Source organism: Antennarius striatus, chromosome 13 (genome assembly GCF_040054535.1).
Source record: "Antennarius striatus isolate MH-2024 chromosome 13, ASM4005453v1, whole genome shotgun sequence".
Lineage (NCBI taxonomy): Eukaryota > Metazoa > Chordata > Actinopteri > Lophiiformes > Antennariidae > Antennarius > Antennarius striatus.
Genome location: NC_090788.1, coordinates 17,238,447 through 17,261,298, shown reverse-complemented (window position 1 = coordinate 17,261,298; position 22,852 = coordinate 17,238,447). Strand labels below are relative to the sequence as shown.

The 22,852-nt window shown below is 40.7% G+C and overlaps 1 protein-coding gene across 1 annotated transcript in view; it reads left to right on the top strand.

Moving 5' to 3' along the window:
* Positions 1-820: 820 nt before the first annotated feature.
* The window catches only part of dchs1b (dachsous cadherin-related 1b), a 79,191-nt gene continuing 57,159 nt past the window's right edge, over positions 821-22,852 (top strand). Inside the window, exons 1-4 of the mRNA XM_068331267.1 lie at positions 821-1,487; positions 15,068-15,913; positions 16,035-16,232; positions 16,578-17,351. Of these exons, the coding sequence (XP_068187368.1) occupies positions 15,086-15,913; positions 16,035-16,232; positions 16,578-17,351 (1,800 nt within the window). The 5' untranslated portion in view covers positions 821-1,487; positions 15,068-15,085. The remainder of the gene's footprint in view (positions 1,488-15,067; positions 15,914-16,034; positions 16,233-16,577; positions 17,352-22,852) is intronic.

The window sequence follows — 22,852 nt, the reverse complement described above, 5'->3', positions numbered from 1 at the left end:
GAACATGTGATTGTTTGCATTGGATATTAACAGATTATTAACAGACATTTGGGTTTTTTGATCACTGCTAATTAAGTAGAAAAAATAGTACAAGCACTGTTTCTCTCCCTTGACTGCGACACAGCCATCCAGCATAAGGTTTCCATTAACAGGAGGGGATGCATTGATCACTGTTTTTGTCAACTGTGTCCAACACCCACCCTCAGATCCCTCCTCATGTTCACACCTCCCACCTCCACGACGACCCCCCCCCCCAATCTCCCTCGCCTTACTTCAGTGGTGCAGGTGGAGGCCTGACCTGAAATCCAGGGTGATGAATGACTGTGTCTGAAGCTCGGCCCAGTCTGCTCTGCTGCCTCTGTTTTCCGTCCTCTGTTCCAGTCTGAAATACTTTAATATTCGGATCTTAAACCTGAAACTGAATACATCTATAGCTTGAATACAACCATAACAACAAGGTTACTGTAATGTTCTTGATCAGAATTTCAAAAAGTGAAAAAGAAATATATATTATTTTTGTATTGTGCAAAGTCCTGGACATGAGAATCAAATCGCACACATTTTAAACTCACTTTTTCGAAGCCTATATAAAAAAAACGCACTCCTGATCACCATTCTTATGTTTCCATCAAATTTTAAAAGGACATGTATTATAAAATTAGGTGTTAATAGACTTTTCAGATTTAGTGGTTTCCATCTCAACCACAAAGCTCAGTGTAAATGAAGGGCTTTAATTAATGGAAACAACAGTGTTAATGACTCATTTCCATACATAATGGACCATGCTGCTCCTTTGATGGCGCATGGCGCGCTCCTTTGTTTCAGCGCCTACTTCCACTAAACGGAGCTGGGGGGCACCAAAGTCTGCGCTCCAATCTCCTGCCTCCACAGCCTCCCTCTCCCTTGCTCCCCTTTCTTGTGCAGCAATACCCGAATAAATTAACAACCCAAGTCGGTGAACGGAGGGAGGGTGGGAGAGGAGTCGGCTTTCAGTCGGTGAGGTGCGCGGTGCCTTGAAGCGGCTCTGTCTCAGTCACACACTCACAGAGTGTCGGAGCGACTGGATGCTGAGGGGGATAAAACGAAGGACTGAATCATTTCAGGTCGGATAGAGAGCGAGCAGAACGCTTCAGGTCCACGGAGAGCTCATTTGCTCTCCAGACAGCAACGGAACCGAACACCTTCTCAGTTGATCCGTGCGCGCTCACCTGACAGGGAACCGCAAAACGCGCGTCCCTTCACGGGAGGAGTAACGGTGTCCCTGATCAGCAGATCTCTGGAGCTCAGCTGTCATTGGTTTCGATATTATGTAAAAAAAACAAACAACAGCCCAGGCCGGTTCGGCTCCATCCAGTATTTTGTCCCGGTGGATTGTCTGGCCTCAAGAGAATTGGAAACCCGTTTGCATACTAATCCGTTTTTTTTTTTTTTTTTTGGAAGGGATATCCAGAGCGCACACCCAGAGCTGCGGAGTGGGTCAGATGAATGTAAGTGGCAGCTTTTTCATTTTCATTCTCATTGATACATCAGATACGTGTAGCATCAAGGATGCATCTGGTTCCAGAGATGCATCTGCACCTTGCATGAATGAGCTCCTAGCTGCTCTGGATCCTGAGATCAGAGGAGACCATAGTGTGTTCTGGGGACTACAATAGCGTTAAAAGATCAATGGATCATGTTGATGCAGCATTGCTTCATATTGATTATTCATCACTGTTCACGATCGAGCCAGCTAAACTGCCAGAATGGAAAAAGGAAAGAGCAGAGCCTCTTTTAAAATATGTGCTAAACATAAAAGAGATGTTAGTCCAGCAGACCAGGCTTATTACATCTTATGGAACTATTTAATGACAGTGAGTCAGTGGTTTCCCTTCCAGGGTTCCTAACCACTTAATGGGAAACACCATGAAGTGCGTAAAAGTGGGCCAGCATACTATCTCCTGGGGAGACCAACTGATGTGGCAAGGCAGAGACGGAGGCATAATCAGTGGGCAGGATTTGAAGTTTTGTTGGGAACCTTTTAGCAAGGCACTTACTGTAGACCGCTGGCTATAGCAGGTTTCCTCTTCTCTGTATGATTATGAAAACAGAATTAAAAGATTATTGCATGGCCGTCTCAGCGGAAAATAAAGATCATGTAAAAAAAAGCAACAAGAAGTCTTGCAGGAATTTAGGTAGTTTTCCTTCAAATAGACTTTGACACAGTTGATTTTTTTTTTTTGAAACATGAAGTGTATTTATTTGCAGCCAGTTTTGTTTACATAGCCAAAAGCTAAAAATGAGAACCCAAGGGCATGTTTAAGCACCCAACCACAACAGTTATTCCGGTCATATCTGGTGTCTGCTGGCATCCACGGCTCCTTGTTTTCTGGTCTATGGAGGGATATGCATCTTTGCATCATTACACTATCCGCTTACATGATCCTCTGTACTCTAGCTTGGCAGTCCACTGGTCTCAACCTCACGTCTGCAGTGAGAGTTTGGTTTCTTCCAGAGTGACGAGGCGTGCAGCAGGACACTCTCTAACAGGAACCATATGGATATTTGTTGGTGCGGCTGCAACCAAGTATAGCCCATGTTTGTGCAAATGACATGTGATTACTAACACCAGTGGCTTTACAGGAGCAGGTCTGTGACAGCACTTTTAACAATGGTGGCGAGAATTGTCTAGAATGTTTTACAGCGTCTTGGTTTGATGCTAGGCATCATAATGTGGATTTATAAGGGATGCTGTTATGAAAAGACTTGATTTCAAGCCTGGACCATAGTTTAGTGTGATTTGGGAGTTAGGAATTTGAGAGCATGCCAGGAAAGTGTTCACTTTAACCTGACTGTCTTGTGGAGAATACATCTAATACATCCTCATGAAATTACCAAGAATGACTGTTATACTTAATGTTAATGTTTGGCCATTTTTTTAGAGGGGCTGTAGTGTGTCACAGCAAAGACGGCCATCCATTCACTTGAATGTCATCTCTTTTAGTAGAAAAGTAAACTGGGGGCTTTTTGCCATTTTTGTTAGACCAAGTACAAGATAGAGTACTCATACATTTTGAATATTCTCCAGTACCAAGTACCAACATGAGTACTTACATTACTGTTGACTTTGGAAACAGGTTTTATTTTATCCAGATGTTACTTTCTAGTTGTAACAAATTGATTCTGCCCCGTTACCACCTCAGCGACACTTAAGTGAGCCAAAAACTTCCTTCTGAACAACCAGTCTGGAGATTCTGACTCAAGACAAGTCATGGAGTCCAACATAACTCATGACCTTGTTCATGTTTGACCATGAACACAACGCCTGAAGCAAATCATCAAAGGAACCTGGTGCTGCTTTATTAGCCCTCTCATTAAGACACTGGGCCAACACTGCCTGTGAATCTGTGATGAAACCAAACCCAAATTGCTGTGTGTGAATGGGAGCTGATGAACTTTGTCATTGGAGTGGTGCTTCTTTTGTAGATCTGTGATGTAGTGAGTGCTGGGAATCTAGAATTTGTGCTTTAAAGATGACAAAATCTATTCCCATTGCTAGCCTTATCAAACTTCTTGAACTCAATGTAGTGCTGGTTCTGTAAGTAATCAATCAGATTGCCTTCTTTTAAGGAGCTATTTCTCACACTTCCTCTTGACAGTCTAGTTGTTAATAGTTACACCTCTGTATACATCCAGAAGTTTCCAAACTGATGACTTTGCTACCCCTCCACCTGCCTGTTCTTGATGTCAGAGTCTATGAGCCCAGTGTTTGACAGTGTGAATTGGTGTCTGCACATTATCATACTTCTTGAAACCTTTCATTTTTATCCTGAATAACATTGTCACACCAGCTGATGTTGTTAAAACCTGCTGTGAGCTTCTACTGGATTTTAAAAGAAGAAATAAACTATAACCATCTGTAGTCTTTATTTAACTTTGTATTTGTTCTAACTGTGTTACAATGAGGATTAACCAGGTCCTGCAAGTGTGAATTGATTTTCAGGGTGGATTTTAAACTGAAGATATACGAGGTTCTGGCGGTACTCATCTGCCAACCACAGCAAAACGAAAATCCTGTTCATATTATAAATTATGTTGTCCTCTTTGTGGCTCCTACAAAAGTAGTTAAAGAGGATACACTTGTCCCCTGCAGTCAGATTTCATGTGCATTAGTCTTCTAAATTCCTTTAAATTCAATAAAAATGTAAGCTGATAATCAATAGAAATACATAAATATACAGTACATGCTTGATATTGCATAGAATACTGTAGGGACTGATGAACACTTTTTTGTAGTATAAGCTCATCAACTCATGTTATGGAGGGCAGCCTGAAAGGGTGATGTGGTGTGTGTGTGCGTGTGTGTGTGTGCGTGTGTGTGTGTGCATGTGTGTGTGTGTGTGTGTGTTTATACAAAGCATCTTCTGCCTGATGCTGCATCTCAATCTCAAACAAAAATCTGTTTAAATGTAGTCCAGAATTGTTTTTTTTCCTAGGTTTTGTTTTTTTGTGCTTGGGAAATTGGTCTCTGAGTACAAATATCGGAAAGTGACTCAGAGACTCTCCCTCTCTTTCTCTCTCAGTCCCTGTTTCTCATATGTAGACACACACACACACACACACACACACACACACACACACACACACACACACACACACACACACACACACACACACACACACATACACACACACACACACACACACACACACGCACACGCACACTCTTCACTCATTCATGGTAGCACATGTTGGTGAACAACCAAATCTAAAGTGACTAAAATAACATTGTTCTCCTCTGTGTTGGCACCAGAAGGTAACTGCTGGAAATATTTACCTTCCATCTTTCATGCTACTGTGGCCTGGGGTTACTGTTGGTGTTTTTATTTACCTCTCAGACCACCATCTGAGACATAACAACAACCGAAGACTCAATATTTTGGGTATTTCATGTAATTTTTGGTTTATGAGGAGCTATGTGAGGGACTTTCCTGAAAAGCCACTTCTGTTTGCGTCACCCGTCAGGAGGGCCAGGCAGTTGGTTATTAATAACTTTACTTGTAGAGTTAGAAAATGTGATTCCATTGATAAGGAACCCCGTTTGCTGTATCCTCCATATTTCATTAAGTCTTCCCCTCAGGGCCTCTAGGTTGCCTTTGCAGCTACAATCACCAAGTCTGCCAGCTTTCTGAGATTATAATCGTGAAATTTAATTACAGCGTTGTAAAATTTGAGTTATGTGTGTATGTTAAGTTCAGAGAAACTGGTACCAAAAATATCAGAGTCTTAAATATATGAATGCATTGGCGGAATTTCAAAAGTAAACATTTTCTGAAGATAAAGGCATCAGCTTGTAATAACCCAATTTTGATTTTTGGCTGACCACCCATTCCCTTTGACATTTTCTGAGCAGTTATCATCTCTGCTTGTTTCATTTTTCATTCGTACCTCCACAAGCCAGGGAGATAATTTTTGAATTATGAGGTTCATACTTTGTTATTTGTGGTCCTAGTTTTTTTTCTTCAAATACAGTGTATAAAATAAAGTGTGGCAGAACAAATCAAACCTGGACACATATTTATCTTCAGTCCTACCTTATCTTTCAGCTTGTAATGACATTTTTTCTGATAGCTTTCATTTTTACATTGTGAGGACTCATCTATCCACCACTCTGAAGAAGATCTGACTGCATCGCCTAAATGAAATGACTGATCTTACATCAGGTTTGAGATCATTCTTATTCTTAGTAGTTACCTGCACTGTTAATCAAAGTCTTTGTTTAGGCAGCAGGAATCTTGCTCCAGTCACTTGAATATGAATGACTGTAGACACCGGCCAAATAAGAAAATCTTCACTTTTGTGAGGCTGGTTTAGCAGACCAGTGGATAAACATTGCTATGGTGAGATCGTCATATTTGCTGACAGATGTGCTGGTGTGGCCACACCATGCCCTTCTTTAGTTCATGATTAGGATGTGGGATAATGACTCCTGGAAATGGGTTGGTACACTCCCTATAGGAAGCTGCAGATGGAAGTCCTGTTAAGCTTGGTGCAATCTCGAGTTTCACCATCCAACCCACAGAGAACTGTGGGTGACACTGGTTTCCAAAAGTCTGTCTATGGTATTTCTTGTAGTTGTAGTTGGTGGCTGGGATAAGCGAGCTTGTTGCCGTCTTGCATGTAATGGATGCATGCAAATGTTTTGCAAAGGATATACCGCTGTGGTTCTTGGAAATACCCAATTAGGGCTGAAATTGATCAAACCTTAATTCCCAAAATCATAGAATAATTCTTCAAGACAATGGTTGTGTTTGATGCTTTTGTTGGCTAAATGTTAAGGGTTAAATTTCTTTCCATCCATTTAATTATTCTCAACTCAGTCTGTTCTTTTAGATCCCTGCAGAGACATCTGTGCTTTGATATTGATTCTTCCTCATTGAGTGTATACAAGCTAAATGTGTGAATGGGTCTGAGCGCAGATGAATGAAACGTGGTGACTTCTGCCCATCTGGTGGCTTGATGAATGAGAAACATTTGAGCTCCAAGGCGAACAGAGAGAGAAAGAGATTGAGGCGGTCTGTGTAGCATCTCATGTGTTTTTAATGAAGTAAGTGAGATGATCTGGAGCTTCTGGTAACTTCAAACACTTGCGCAGAGCTGAGAGACACATGTAGGCCACAGCAGCTCAGGTAATGCAACGTATTATGTAAGTTAAGGGATTCAGAAACTGGATGTGCGTGAGTGGTTGTGATAACTGGAGGAACACTAAAAAGTTGTTGGAAAATGTTTTTATTTTTGATAACAGCGATTCACAATATGGAATATTTCAGTGGAAACTAGTAACTGATCATTTTGATGAGTTTCACAACGTCAATGCTCTACACTCATGGGTGACTCTGATCAGAAAACCGACAATTTAGCATTTGTATAGTTTAAAAAAAACACAATAGTTTAGGCAAACCTGGGGGTCGAAAAGCAAACATCCAACAAACATGCTGCTGTTTGGAAACAAACAGTAGCATGTTTGTAACACTCCTCTTTCACTGTTGTTTTTATTTGCTGATTGCAAATCAACTCTATACAGCCATAATACTCCCTACTGTACTCCCTACTGCTAAATATTATAAGATGGTGTTTCATTTTATGACCAACAGTAATTTGGACATAAAACACTAAGTTTTGCTATTAGTTGACCAGGAAGCATCAATTTAACGTATAATTTGCATCACTACTTGATATCACCTGAAAGCAGGGACCTATAGGAACATAAATGTTGTTTTGTGTTGACGGCCTGGATAATTTTGTCATAGATTACAACTCTATTGATCAGTCCACATGTAGTCTTCAGTTGAGACTTCACATTTATCAGTTACTCGCATCTTTTCATCACGATTTAATTTTCTTGACTGAGTATTGATGTCTATTTAAGTCTTTAAAGAATAATGAAAACAAAGACAGACAGGCTTAATTCCCGGGCTTACCACAAGAAATGTAATGGAGTAACTCGATACAAAGCCATTCTCTCGGAGAACAGCTGTTGGCGCGCCACTAACCCGTGAGTTGATGGAGTGTTTAATAACTAATAAGCCAAGCCACCGTCCCATATTCTGGGCTAGAGATGAGTAATTACACATTTCAATAGTTTCCTAGATCTGCCAGCCAAAAAAGAATTGCTCCCAGTCTCTCCCAGTAAAAAGATTGTAGCATTTCTAAAAGAGAGATACTGACCTCTTTTTGTTACAAATGTTTCTAAAGATCATTTGATCATTTTGATTAATGTATACTTGTTGTCTGAAATGTCAACATGACCTATTAGAACTCGCTTGTGTCTGGTTCGCCATTGGGTTATGCTGGTAATTATTTCATGGCGTGGAATGCAGCGAGGGATTAAAGCGCGTGCTTGTCTGAGAGTATATGTGAGTGTTTAAGTTACAAGATGGATCTTTGGTTTCTCTTCTCCTGACACAATTTTTTGTTGTGTTTTGTCTTTGAAGCTTTCCTCTGCTCATTCATGAACGGATGTTATTCTAGCTAATATAATACAGTGTGAGCTAATATGTCGTCACATTGCAGGGACAAAAGTGTGCTCACATTTCCAAATGGGAACAAAACTCTTGTCCCCTCAAACTTAAACATTCATTTTAGAGATTAAGTTTTATTCGTGAGTTTAAGGTTTACCACTAGACAAGAGGTTAGGGTTAGGTATTTGAGGTTAGGATAACTCCACAGGGAATCAACGTAAGGCAATATGATCTCCCATTAGGCAAGTGTGTGTGGGAAATAGCTCATGAACAGAAACCCAATGGCTAATTTGGCTAATGAACATTGCAGTACAACATGTAAGTAACAAATTCCATAAATACTGTATTTAAGTACCCTAAGCTTTGTGTTTTCTGTGAAGAATACTAATTATTTTTTAAACAACTTGTAGCCTTTAGTTACTTCCTTGTGCTTTGTAATGCCTTCCACACTCAACTTTAAGATCACAACTCAAGAAGAATGAAGAATGAGAGCTATTTATGGAGTTGTGGACTTGTTTTGCTTGACAACATGTTGGATAGTGTGTGTGATCTGATGAGGAGTGGTGATGGTGATGATGATGATGATGATGATGATGGTGATGGTAATGACAACTGCTGTTTTACCTCCAGGGACATCTCACCATGTCTTTTAGTATCTAAATGCTTCCCATATTTCCAATTGTTTTTCTTAAAAACAGCAAAAAAATACAGATACACACGAACACAAAGCACCCACATTCATGAGAGGAACAACCACCGTTGTGTATCCATTGGTTTTGGCCTGAAGGTTTATGAATCACCCTGAGCTGAGAATTCATTTGAACCAGAGGGAACCGTTTGTTCTTCACATTTCTGTTACAGCCACGTCTTATTTAAGCAAACCTCATCCAGAATGAAAGTTTTCCTCTTCTGCTCCATTTACGTCTTACGGTAACCGTCTCTGTTCCCCCTTCTGGCCTGTCAGGCAGTGAAATGTAGGACGTTTGTCAGGAGGGACCTGGTGATGTAGTTTGAAGTGTGTGTTGCATTATTCCAGCTTGGCAGCCTCTGTGTGAGTGAAACATCAGTGTTAGTCATCACAATTTTAAATTGTTATGCCGTTGCTCCAGAATTATTTTTAAATCCATGGGAGTTACTTTTCTTTGACTTTGAGATCCATGGAGAGTCACACTTAGGAATCCAAAAAGTGTGACTGTCACGCTTTTAAAGTTCTATTGCAGAAACGTAGTGAATTGAGACTGATTGGATAACTTCAACCAGCCATGACTTGGTTGTATTAAATATAGTTGCTAAACACTCAAATGAATCAAGCAGCGTAACTACTATGAAAAACATTTAAAACTAGATGATATTTGGTTTTCTTTTTTTCTGTTTGTAACAAATGGGATGCAACTTACCTAAAATTATCTTATACATTATCTCTTATTTAAGCAGAGATGCTTAAATAAGAGATAGTGTACTATGAGACCTGCTCCGAATAGAAAAAAAAAAGCTCCAAAAGCCTTCAGTATTTCAATTTTCATTACATTGTTTTACATCTAAATGAGACAATGGAGCTAAATCACCAAATATACTGTATGTTTCTTTCCAAATGCCTATTCAGTGTAACAAACTTTTATCTAAATACGTTCAAACGTGTTGTGGGGAATTTATTCTTTACAGAACAAAGCTTGTGCCATTTAATATATCTTTTTAGTCTTTTGTGTCTAAATTAAACTGCAGTATGGAAGCAGAAGGTTGATCTGGCCCTGAATCTCCTGGTAGGCTCCTGGCACTGATGCTCACTCGTACTGTGAACTGAGTATAACTTGGACTCCCTCCCCTTTGCCCAGACTCACTGTAGCATCATTTATGTTACTGACTTGGACATTTATGTAGGAAATAGGTAATAAAATAAAACTCCAGAGTAGCATGCTACAGCCAGAAGTATAGACAAAGGACTCAGACTGGGAAAAATGGCAGATTTTGTTTGCTCACTATAGGTTTTTTTGTGTTAATATGGGAAGAAAAATGTAGAATCAAATTAAAAGATTTAGGTAATGATCTCATTTGAAAACTGTATGATACATGCAACAGGATCTGAACCTTTTCACAGTATGCATTCATGGCTGGAGTAGTTGTCAACCTGCATCAGCTCAGCCAATATAGCAGCAGCCCAGAGTTGCCAAGAAACCGGTCCTCATGTCATCATAATTAATTCAAAGTTAGACACTACCAGTCTCCACAAACCAGATAGGTTTGGGTTTCACAAGCTGTGAGTGCTTTTATGGTTACTTCCCCTGGGTGAGGTAACCACAGTCATGAACTCTGTCAGCGTGTAGTAGTATTAATATTGATTGTGCTTCTGTGCCGTGCGTGCATGCATTTTTTAATGTGTGTTTAGAGCTGTCCAGACAGCGGTCATCGAGCTGTCTGAGTAGGTGGTGTTATGATAAAATGGCTTTTTGATGGAGTCAGTTAAATAGCTTTGAGACTGATATCAACATTTAGACTCATAAACCTACGGAAAAGTCAAAGTTGAGCCAAATAAACACATGCAGTATATACAGTATACACACATAAAAAATTATACATATACCATATATACCGGTATATATATATATATACACACACACACACACGTACACACACACACACACACACACACACACACACACACACACACACACACACACACACACACACACACACACACACACACATCATGCTAACAATTCAGGTGACAGCTGGAGTTAGAAATGGGATGTCTATATCCAGATATCCGGGGAAAGGCAACTCAAGGGGATACAGGGGTCATAGTTGTCGTCCCCCTAAACACACACAACCCAACATGAAAACTGAGATGCAAAACATTCCTCCATTCTCCACCCCCTACTGGAGCCGGAACCTTTTTTTCATCTGTCTTTTCGCCATTTTTGTGTCCTCAGCCCCCCGCAGCCTGTTTCACCACAACCTTGCCAACATTTTGCTTCATTGTCATTTGCGTAGCATCGCTCTGACCCCAGTTGCTGGGAACTGTGAGGCAAATTCACAATGACACAAACTGTCAGACTACCAGTATTAAGATTAGTGTCTTAATGCTGTATATTATCAGATTCAAGGCAATCTTGCAAAGAAGGTTGTATTTACGGTCCATCCTTATGGTGGACATATTTAATTTTGCCAGGATTTCTTTTCGTTTTTTTTCTCAGCTCTGGCTTTCCTGTCAGTCACAGGATCTGGTCATTGTGTGTTCTGATTTAGGGTAAGAAGCAGTTGTGGGATTGAATGAGGGACTGCCAACTACCTGCAGCCAATGCCAGACCTCTCAGCTGCTGAAGAGCTGGATGAACAGCCCAAGAAATATCATTAGAATAGAGCCAGTACGGACCTTCCCTTTTTTTTTTTTAAAAACTGGGAACTTCGTGACTCTGGGTCCTGTTTAGCTTGGCCACTGGTAGCGATGGCGTGCCCAGTGAGATCTGCTAAATCCATTAGAGGGGAGAGATGGAGGGAAGGAGGGGAACAGACATAGGAGGGATAGGGAGATAGAGAGGCCTGTCTAGAATTGGCAGTGCATAAGGAAAATTAACTATCGCTCACAACTGAGATTCAACAGTGTAAACACACTCACACACATCCTCATCCACAAACTCGTCCCGTCCTGTAAAACCCTATGGTCTTCTATTATATGGTTAACAGTTGCACTTAAGAGTGGAGGCCCATGTCTTTGAGGCTTTGAGGCTTGCGCACAGCAGAAGCAGATTATGGGGGTGCAATGCCAGATAATAATGTGGCCGAGACTGCGTGGAGCCCTCCGGGTCTGCCCTGTGTGTCGGTGTGGTCGTGCAGAGTTGGTGTCGCTCCTTGTGTGCACATGTGTTGTGCAGGAGTATGAAAACACAGACATGTGACAACTTATGTAACCAAGACACAGGTGGAAAATATCTTTCTTACATTAGAGTCATTTTATGCGCATTTTACTTACCTTTCTTTATAGCCAAGAATAAAAATTTTCAATTCATGTAACAATAATTTATTAGAACTAGCAGAATGTCATAATGAGTGCCACTAGGGGGAGCATGTCAGACTTTGTGTCTTTCGCTTCATTGACTGTCTTTTAAAGCCAATATCCTTTCAGCATAAGCTACACTTCAGCCTTCGTTCTCTCTTCATCAGCGTACGTTTTCCAGGGTAAACACAAGTGTATTACAGCACACGTCAAAAGGGAGATGAAGTCATAGACCCGCTGTTCGCAGACAGTGACAGATTGCAGCCTTGCAATCTGCTCATCAATGTAACCTTTGACTGACGCTCAACTGAGGCAACAAGGGAGAGAGGACACAAACAGACACACATACACTTTGGAGAACACTCTCTGACTTCATTTTTCAATCATTCGAGTACACGTTTCATAGGTCTCCAAAGACAGTTAGGTTGTCAAGCCAAAGCAGACTGTAAGCGCTCCTCTGACCTTTTCTTTTAAATAGTGTTCCAAATTCCCTTTTCCATCTCTTCTTTGTTCTTTTTTCTTTTCTTCCATGTTCTACTGAGCAGCACAAGTTTTTCAGTGTACGTCAAGTTGTTTCTATTCTATTAAACTTTTCTCTTATTTAGTTATATTTTCCCTTCCTCTCTAAGCCAATGCCGACTGTCCTGGAAGCACTAAATACTCAAGTTCTTTGACTAGCAAACAAAGCAAAAGCAAACAGAGCGTGCGCCTGTGCAGCAACTGTCCAGAGCAGCCGTTTGGACCACATGTAGAGGTCAGCGATTATACCAGAGGGGGCCAGTATCAGTGTCACTCTCCATCCCGGTGGAGCTATAAACTTTATTAATCTCTCCTCTACAGTGGTCTTTTAAACTCCTGCCTGAGGTCAGGGGTTCATGTAGGATTCAATAAGAAGACATGCTTTGTATTTACCTTTTTTATATGCATAATTAAACTATTTCAGCAATTTTGTAAATTAATAGAAAATGAGTACAGTAATCCCTTTCACATTTGCACTTCAAGATGCCCGGCTTCCTCTCATCGCGGATTTTTAGTCAAGTGATACCGTACATGCATTCTATTGGCTGACAGCATTCAGACGTGCACTGTGTTCCAAAACTCACGGAACGGAGCGCACTTCCGTGTATTAAAAAAACACTTAAAAGTGCTTTAAACAGTCTATAAGAGTAATACAGATATAAGATGTTTTAATATCTGTATGGGGAGGGTTCATAAATGTTTAAATATCGTAAATAGTAAAATAAATAGTTAGTCGCAATATTGTGCAATTTCGTTATTTGCTGGTGGTCCTGGAACGCATTAACCGCGAGTAATGAGGGATCACTTTATTCATTCAGCTTAATCAATATGTCTCCAGAAATTCAAGGAGAAAGAAGCACTTTTCTCCCTCATAGTACTTTTGAGAATAAAACCCAGAGCTGAAATCTCTCTCCAATAAACTATCATCTGTTAGAAGGAAGCTGCTTTTCACCCTGTCATTGTATACAGAACAGCAGCCAGCTTTTCCACTGGTCTGCAAGACGGTCAGTCCATGATTCCTTTACATGTGTGAGGGTGAATGCTTCAATTCAATTTATGTGCACCCGACAGCAGGCTGACTGTCTCTCTAGAGGTAAAACATTCCTAAAGTTAACTGTCCAAATTATACACGCACAGGGGGAGTGATTGGCCAAATATGGTCCATGCAAAGTCTGTCTCTTTACAACTCTTTCTGTCTGCTACCGGCCTGTTACCAGTGTAAGGTTTTAGTGATTCACACCACACAGAAGATCAGTGCTTGTTCATGTGATTTTATGAAGGTGGTGTTATTGTGATTGGTGTAGAAGTGTATTCAAGCACCACCCTCTGGTGTGCAAGTGTGATGAAGGAGTTATGTTGATGGTCCTACCCATTGCAGGATGTTTAGAGAATCATAAGCTCCGTAAATCTTCATCTATAAATATGAGAAGAACATGCGTTGAAACAATTGGTGTCGTGTTTAATGTAAGCTAAATATTTGCAGACCTCATCAAGGGTTAAAAGGTATATTTTTTTCAGTTTACGGTGTAGACTACTGTAGTCAGAGTTTTTGGTAGCGTATTAAAGTATGTATGTCAAACTTGGGTCAAGTGCCATTTGTAAATAACTTACAAATGGCATTTGTAAAATTAACTTGTAAGAAGTACCGGATGATTTTCTGCCAGATGTATCAGGTGAATTTTTGAGACCATTACAAACTCTTCCTACTTGTCTTGCAGTCATTGTACCATGTGGTGAGCCATATCCTGACACATCCGGCAAGGGTTTAAATCTGGAATGTTACATGACATTGTTTTATTTATAGTATCTCTATCTGTTTTTGATTAGATCATGCTTATGACTGATTTAGCATTAGCAGCAGGTGGAGCTTTTTTTTTTATTTTTATGGATTTGTGCATGATTTGGGGTTTGGGGAACATGGAATCTAAGTTTACGGTCCTAATTTTTGTTTTTATTTTTTCCATAAAGGCCCTGCTGTGTCAGCTTTAGAACTTTTTCCCATGTTTTCCACCTGATTGTGTGTGTGAGCATCTACTACAAAGAAACTAAACTCTTATAAAGGATGCCTATTTCCAAGTTGTGTGTTTTCTCCTAGTATGAGACCACTTTGGGCACTTTAAAATGTTCTCACTTAGTAAAAAACATTTGCTATTTTTCAAATAAATATAGTTTATGATTCTATCCATGATGTGTTTTAAGCCAACGTGGATCCTGGACAGACTTTCTTTCAAAGCTTCCTGATCCAGCTGAAGAGGTCTTTCCCAAATGTGCATATATATTAGTTTTATGGGGAAAATGAAATTCATCAGGCAGTGTCTTTAATGGTTCTGGATCTGGATTGTAAAAGTGTTAGCACATTGCCATACAAGGATTTAAGATATGTACTCCACTTTGAAAAAAGAAAAAATAATATTTTGAACATAGACGGTGAATGAATTTTCAAGAGCTTTCAAATATTGTACAAAAAATGTTCCAATAACTTGGTTAACACCTCATAAAATATATCTTTACTTGCTGAAACACATCTTTCTTTTCTTTTCTCTTTCTCTTTTTGCAGGTTTAGCAGTATCCAGCCATGCTGTTAACAAGTAAAGGTTCAAGACAGAGGGCTTGGGTCAGCGGCCCTTGTGTGTGTTCAGGTCTATGGCAACAGAAGCCACTCTTTTATTTCTGCACCATCCTTATTCTCGCTCAGGCTTCATCTGTCCTTGGAGCACTGGAACTCCAGCTAGATGAAGGACAACCGGCAGGGACGATTGTTGGTGACATCAGTGCTGGGTTGCCACCCGGTGAAACCACAAGTCTTTACTTCATCTCTGACCATGAGGGTACAGGCGTTGGCAACGATCTCAATATTGATGAGACCACGGGCATCATTACCACTGCTCGCCGTCTGGACCGTGAGCAAAGGGACCATTATAGCTTCATTGCCGTGACAATGACAGGAGTTACGATTGAGGTGTCAATCATTGTCAATGACATCAATGATCATGCACCTGTTTTCCCCAAAAAGAAAGTTGTTCTAAAGATTCCAGAGCACACAGCAATGGGAACAAGATTTTCCCTAGAGCCAGCAACAGATGCGGATAAAGATCAGCTGACCACCCAAGGCTACACTATTCGAGAGGGTAATGTTGGAGAGGTTTTTAAACTGGAGACCAAGAGAGCAGCTAACAAAGTACTATATCTAGACCTGGTGGTAAGTGGACTGCTGGACAGGGAAAAACGCTCATCTTACAACCTGGTCATTGAGGCCGTGGATGGCGGTTCCCCTAGAAGGATGGGATCCATGTCTCTGGAAGTGACTGTGACCGACATCAATGATCATGCACCACTCTTCAATCAGAGCAGATATCATGCTATTATCTCTGAAAGTCTCCCACAAGGCAGTAGCATCATACAGGTAAATGCATGTATTAATAGGTGCAAAGAGTGACTAATTTCTTTAGTAAAATGTTTTACTTCTGTCAAAAATGGTTTCTGGGCTATTTTAGGTTCAGTGTTTGGCTTTTTCATCTTTGCAGGTGTTTGCTTCGGATGAGGATGAGGGCGATAATGGCCTGGTCCTTTATGAAATCAACCGGCGCCAGAGTGACCCTGACCGCTACTTTGTCATGGATATCAAGTCTGGAGTCATCACTCTGAATAGGCCCCTGGATTATGAATTGAAGAGGGTTCATGAATTAGTAGTCCAAGCGAGAGATAATGCCAGCCACCCTGAGGTAATTGAAACATGACTTTATCTCAGTGCAGTAAACATAGAGTGCCTGGTTTTGAATGATTTTAGTTGGTTTTTAGTTTGCACTGATTTTGCCAGATTGGGTATATTTCAGTTTATGTCACCACAAACCAAAATATGTTTCGTGTTGTGGTTCACAGAATACATTGTCTTTCTGCTGCTCTGAAAACACTTAAACTATTAAATACTTTAGAAAAAAGAGGAACCAAAGAACCAAATAACAGGAACCAAAGAACCAAATAAGAACATACGGTGATGAGTTTATAGAGTCTTCAAGTAAAATGGCGTGAATATTAAGTAACATGAATCATTGGACTGTTTTTTCCAGGTAACCAATGCCTTTGTGACCATTCATGTTCGTGACTACAATGACAACCAGCCTACTATGACTATCATCTTCCTCAGTGAAGATGGCTCTCCAAGGATCTCCGAAGGGGCTCAACCTGGCCAGTATGTGGCCCGCATTTCTGTTACTGATCCAGACTATGGAGAGTACGCCAATGTGAACGTGTCCCTTGAAGGGGGCGATGGAAAATTTGCTCTTACAACAAAGGACAGCATCATTTATCTGATATATGTTGACCAGGTCTTGGACAGAGAGGAACGGGATTCCTATGAACTCAGGGTTATGGCAACAGACTCTGGCACACCTCCTCTCAGAGCAGAGTCATCATTCACTATTCAGGTGACTGATGTGAATGACAATCCCCCTCTGTTTGACCAGCAGGCCTACAGACAGACCATTCCAGAGGTTGTCTATCCTGGTTCTTTTGTTCTCCAGGTTACTGCCAGAGACAAGGACCAGGGCCCCAATGGGGATGTCCGATATAGCCTTCTCAAAGGAAAAAACTCTCACTTTGATTGGTTTTCCATTGACCCAGTCACGGGAATCATTACCACAGCAACAGCTCTGGATTTTGAGTCAGAGCCTGCACCTAGTGTGACTGTTGTTGCCACAGATAGTGGCCGTCCGCCTCTGTCGTCCACAGCAAAAGTGGACATTGTGCTGCAGGATGTTAACGATAACACACCTGTGTTCTCTAGCAACTTCTACAATGCCTCCATCAAGGAGAACACCCCAGCTGGAACCTGCTTCTTAGAGGTAAGAGACTCTGAACAAGTCCAGCTTTTCCCTCTCTGCCTTCTCCTGTCCTTGTTTCTTTCACCCTACTCTTCTGTGGATAACAGCAGTGTATTAATTCTTATTGTCGCAGTCATTCAGCATGATGACAACACCAATATTGTTAAAGTGATATGGCCAAGATCAAGTATTCTCTGTCTTCCATGTTCTCTCATCTCTTTCTTCTTTGTATTTTCACCGACACTCTCCCTGTAAGCCCCCTCTGATTACTCCTCTGACAAACACCTGATTTATACATCGATATAAATGAGTCTGGAAACCAAAACCATGTCTTAAGTGAAAAGTTGCCCAAGTCTGATTTTAGAAAAGTATGGTGCATGTGGAAGTACTGATGGATGGTGATGTGATTCATAAAACTGGTCTATGAGAGGAAGACTAGAACCATTCATCTCACTCATTGAGAGGGAGACGATTTATAAAAGTGTTTGAAAAGCGAAACAGAGACAGAACGGTAAGGAGGGGGAGACTTCACCTGCATTCCTGGAGCTCCTGCAATGAGATTTACTCTTTACTGATATGTCCTCTACCTCACCTCATAGGGTTGTCATGGTAATGTAGAAAGCGCTGGTTGAGCCTTTGGTATCTGCACACTATCTCGTAGCAGCTTGACTGTCTCGCTTTTATCTCAGTTCCAGCAGCTCTAATACACAAGGAGGACCTCTCCTGAGAAATGAAAAAAAGATGAATGGCTGTTTGTGTTCCATCAAGTTCTTAACTTTGCATCGTGAACCTTTTAGATCTACTATCTTTGGTTTTACTCCTCTCAAAAACTTTGAAATTTTACATGCTTATGGGTATGTTTCATATCTTTTCATAAGGGGTGTTTGGTTGGCTTATAGGGCTCCTCCTAAGTAAAGGAAACCTGCAAAAGAAGGGAAATTAAAGAAAGAGTGACATCGGACATCAGATGAAATGAAATACAAAGGAGGAAGAGAGGTGGACTGACTTATTGACTGATTTGTTTTTGGGATGTCCGAACAACCACAGATACAGTCATGTCTCTTACTAAATAAATTATACAGTTCCGTGTAGGTATCGCATGCCCCAACTGGCCAGATGATCACCCTTGTCCTTGCTTCCAGTGGCAGCAACAGTTGTAATCAATTGTTAGTTGTTCTCTAATCCTATCCAGCTGTTATTCAGGCTCTAGGTGCAGGCAGCATCCCATGCCAGACATCACGGGTGATTTTACGGTATGCCAGAGAGAGTGAATAAGGTTTGATTTGCTCATTCAAACAAGTTCCTTGAGGCGCTTTCCGACCAAGCCAAGATTCTCCAGGCCAGAGTTTCCTCACAGGGGCTACTATTTGAAGGATAATGGTAGTTGGGATAAACTTTTCCTTTTCTGGGTTAGTGGAATAAGTGGCTACTCTGATATGACACATACGTATAAATGACTGAAAACCTGTCATACGGCCTAATGGAAGCTGTTCAAGAGCAGTTCCTTTTTCCTTGCCAGCCAACTGTCAAGATCATGAAGCATTTGGTATTTTACTCTGTCAAGAAAGCGACAAAGTGAAAAATTGGGTCAGGTGGTCCAGCAGACTCATTTCAAATTTTTGTCTGATGTTTTTTGGCGCTATAAACAGGTTGTAAGGTTTTGTCAACTTCCTAACAGAGTTGAGGCAAAATGTTCTCAGAATTGTACCAATATTCACAATAGATTGCCATAGCTATTGGCTTTAGGAAATATTATACTAGCTGAGATTGAATTTTGGAAGCATTGTATTGAATTGAGTAGAAATCAGCAAATGTTAATGTCTAAAAAAGGAAATGCGTTATCGGAAAATGTGTTTGAAAGACTGGGACAAATCGCCAAGTATGGTGCAGTTTCTCTCTCTTTCCATTCAGAACTTCCAGGTTCAAAGTTTCACTTTATTCCACATCTCCAGGTTCTCTTTCTCTCATTCTCTCATTGTTCATTGGTGTATGACGCCATCCTGCTTCATTTTCTGTTTGCCTTTCTTGTTGTCCTCGTCAGATTGTCTCCTTTGCTTTGTCTCAGTCTTCATTCACTTCACACACACACACACACACACACACATTACACATCGGAAGTTTCTTATCAGTTTAGCTACCATAGTAATCTTTAATGTGCTCCACTGTTTATGTAGTCGCAACACAAAGGAGTTATTTATTTCTTGGTTTCCCTGCTTTCCTTTTCCCCCACTTCCTCTAAGTATTTCTCAGACAGGAGAGGTTACAGTGCCTCTGTGTGTGTGTGTGTGTGTGTGTGTGTGTGTGTGTGTGTGTGTGTGTGTGTGTGTGTGTGTGTGTGTGTGTGTGTGTGTGTGTGTGTGTGTGTGTGTGTGTGCACATCCATTTCATTCAGGTTCATATCCTGAGAAGGTAGAGTTCATGAGAACAGCATGAACTATGGTTAATGGTGAACTAATGAATTTAACAATGCAGGATTTTCGTAGTGAAATCACCCTGTGTGGTACCTTTATCAAGTGATGTTAATATAGCTCAGCTTAGAAGGTTTCTGTCAGGTTTTTCTCTTTTCTTGGTTACATTCTTCCTTTTCCAGAGCCTTAGCTTGTTTTCTTCCTTGTGTGGGTTGTGCTTTGCCCAGTGTCTGTCAAATCCAATGACACGGTCACTTCCAACTTGACCTGAGTGCTGGGAAGCCACTGCTGATCTCACTTGCAGTAACATGCAATACTCTTGCCAAGACTCAACAGATGAGCTGAAAGCTGGATGAAGCATTGATTCAAGAATTAAAAATAACAAACATTTTAAATGAAATTCAAATTAAACAATGCATTCCAACAAAAATGACTGATAAAATAGCAAAACAGACAGCAGAACATTTGTGTGTGTGTTGTATGTACGTGCCTCCTTGTCATGCGTCTGTGTATGTGTATGGTGTGTATTGTGCGCACCATTGAATAGCTCACTTTCAGCAGGTGATGCATCTCCTCTGTGATGTTCAGCATGTGGTTTCCTGGTCAAGGCTGTTAAACGACACTCTGTCAACTCGACAGTCACACAGATGTGCTCAGCTGCTGGGAGATGTACAAAGACAGTAAGAAAGCTTGCTAGCATCCTAGCGGTTTTATGGTAGCACACTATCTGCTGGGAAAGTACAGTTTGACAGGAGGGTTTAAAAATAATAAATATATTTTAATGAGAATTGCTTTAAAAATCAACAGAGAGATGGAACTTGGCTCACAGATAGTGCAACTTTATTTACAGCCCACAGCACAAAATGCAGACAGCACCAGGAACATACTGATAATTTTGCTGTCAGTATATTCTGGCTGGGACTGAAGATAGATTAATTTGCTGTGAAGGTTGTGTTAACAGAAAGGAGCCATAAAACCTTGGAGGGTTAACTCCAGAGGAATGTGAAAGTTGACATTGTACCCTGAGACTTGTGCAAGAACAAATGAGAAGCATCCAGTTGGTTCAACCTCTGAGGATTAAAGTAATGCTCAATAGCAAAATTTTAACTGCTTCTTTTGATATGATGATGTTCCTCAGAAACCAATCGTGGTAAAAATTTTTGGCCGACATTTTCCACTCAGACCTACATGACAGACTGATTTAATGAAAAAGAGAAAGTCAATAAGAACATGTGGAAGGCAGGTGATATACAACAATAACAATAACATATAAGAGAGGAGATTGGTTTCTTTGGACAGGTGAATTTCGCTCTCCTCAACTTCCCTCTAAAACTCTTGAATAAACACAGCAAGTCTGCCTGTCAGAGTAATCAGCCTTTTTGTTTTAAAGGCCAAAGCCTGGGACTCTATGACTAAATTCTATCTGTCTCTATGCGGAAAGAGCAGTTATACTTAATAACATACCGACGTGGATGCAGACGGAGATTGATCACATTTGATAAACTAGTCGGGTCAGAGACATAAGGTGAAACGCAACACAGGAAGGTGCTCGGTTTAAGCTTCCTGTATCCCCAGATCATTCTCCTGCTGGTGCCACATTGAATCTGGCTCCTGTGGACACCAAAGCCAGACCACAGCTCCCACTTTGAGCTTGCACGCTATCCTTGAGCCCAGACTAAAACACACTTTAGTTTTCATTAAGCTTCAACATGTGGGGGGAAGATGAAATTTATTGTCCGCTTGACGTCTTCCCTCCCTTGTGTTCTTGTATAGTGGCAGCTGTGCTTTAATATGGATCTACTCTGTTGAAAGTAGGCGTTGAGTATTTTAATTAATCTGTCAGTGTGTTTAATTTCCTGATATCAATAACTGAGCAAGGAAAGGCTGCAAGGTTGGAGCCATTGCTGTCACCACATGCCTCAGTTGCTTCTAACAGGTGATTGCCACTGGCAAATGGTTTGGTTCGCACACAAACAGACACCAGCGTGATTGAAAATTTGGTGCATTGTTTCACGTTGTTAACAGCTGGCCTCTGTTCCGACACACTTACTCTCTCCTTATGCGTCTCTGTCTCCCACTCTCTCCCTCAGCTGCCAACCATGCTGACAGGATGTGTGTGACGAGGGATCAGGACCTCGTCTCTGCTATCTGAACTATTCTCATAACATCCATCAACACTCACTATGATTTAATCACCTGTTTGCTACTGGAGACTCAAATGCAGTGATTCATCTTGATACATGCCTTAAACCTTTTGGCTTAATGTGGATCTTTGTGTTTGTTAAAAAAAAAACTGTTGGAAATGATCTTAAGAAAACTGAAGTTACAGTATTCATTCATTCATTCATTCATTCATTGCTGTAGAGTAGCAAATTATCACAAAGTTTTCTGCATGCATTTCTTGTTTCTGGAGATTAAATTTTACCAACTTGGAAGAGCCTATTTTAGTGTCAAGATGAAGTTGACAGTTTTTTATGTGAGTGAAATTCTCAACAACTTTTGCTTTGATTGTTGTAATACTCTGCATTCATGAGTTTTTTTCATATTTTCCATGGATTCTCTCCGTAATTGGGTACGGTACATTTTTATTTAGTCTTTTTCCTTCCTTCAGACGCAGCGGTTTACTTCAGTGGAACTACTTTTTGGCCAAAGCTGTGTTTTAAACTTATCAGAGTTCCTTCATGTGTGATCTTACCAGCTAGAGTCAGTCAGTGGCCTCTTGTCTCAGTAAGCCCAGTACTCCGTATCACAGTGCACCATCTTCTCCCCTTTCTTGTCTCTCTCCAGTCTGACCACCTTTATATTTTTTCTTTCATTTTTTCACCAGCAGTTAGTTTTTCACTTCTTATTTCTCATGGTTTTGACTTTTTTCCTCATGGTCAGTCCCTAGTTTCTGACAAAGTATGGATTTCATCCATCCATCCATCCATCCATCCATCCATCCACCGTGCATTTTTTTTTCAAATTGCTGGTTTTGCCCAATTAACAGTTATAAACACCAAAAATGTTCAGTTTATCAAAAGTAACGAATCATCACATTTTTTTTGGCTACAGAATGCAAGTTACAAAAGACAATGAAGTAAATAAAGTAGTAGCTCTGTTCCAACAGATTAA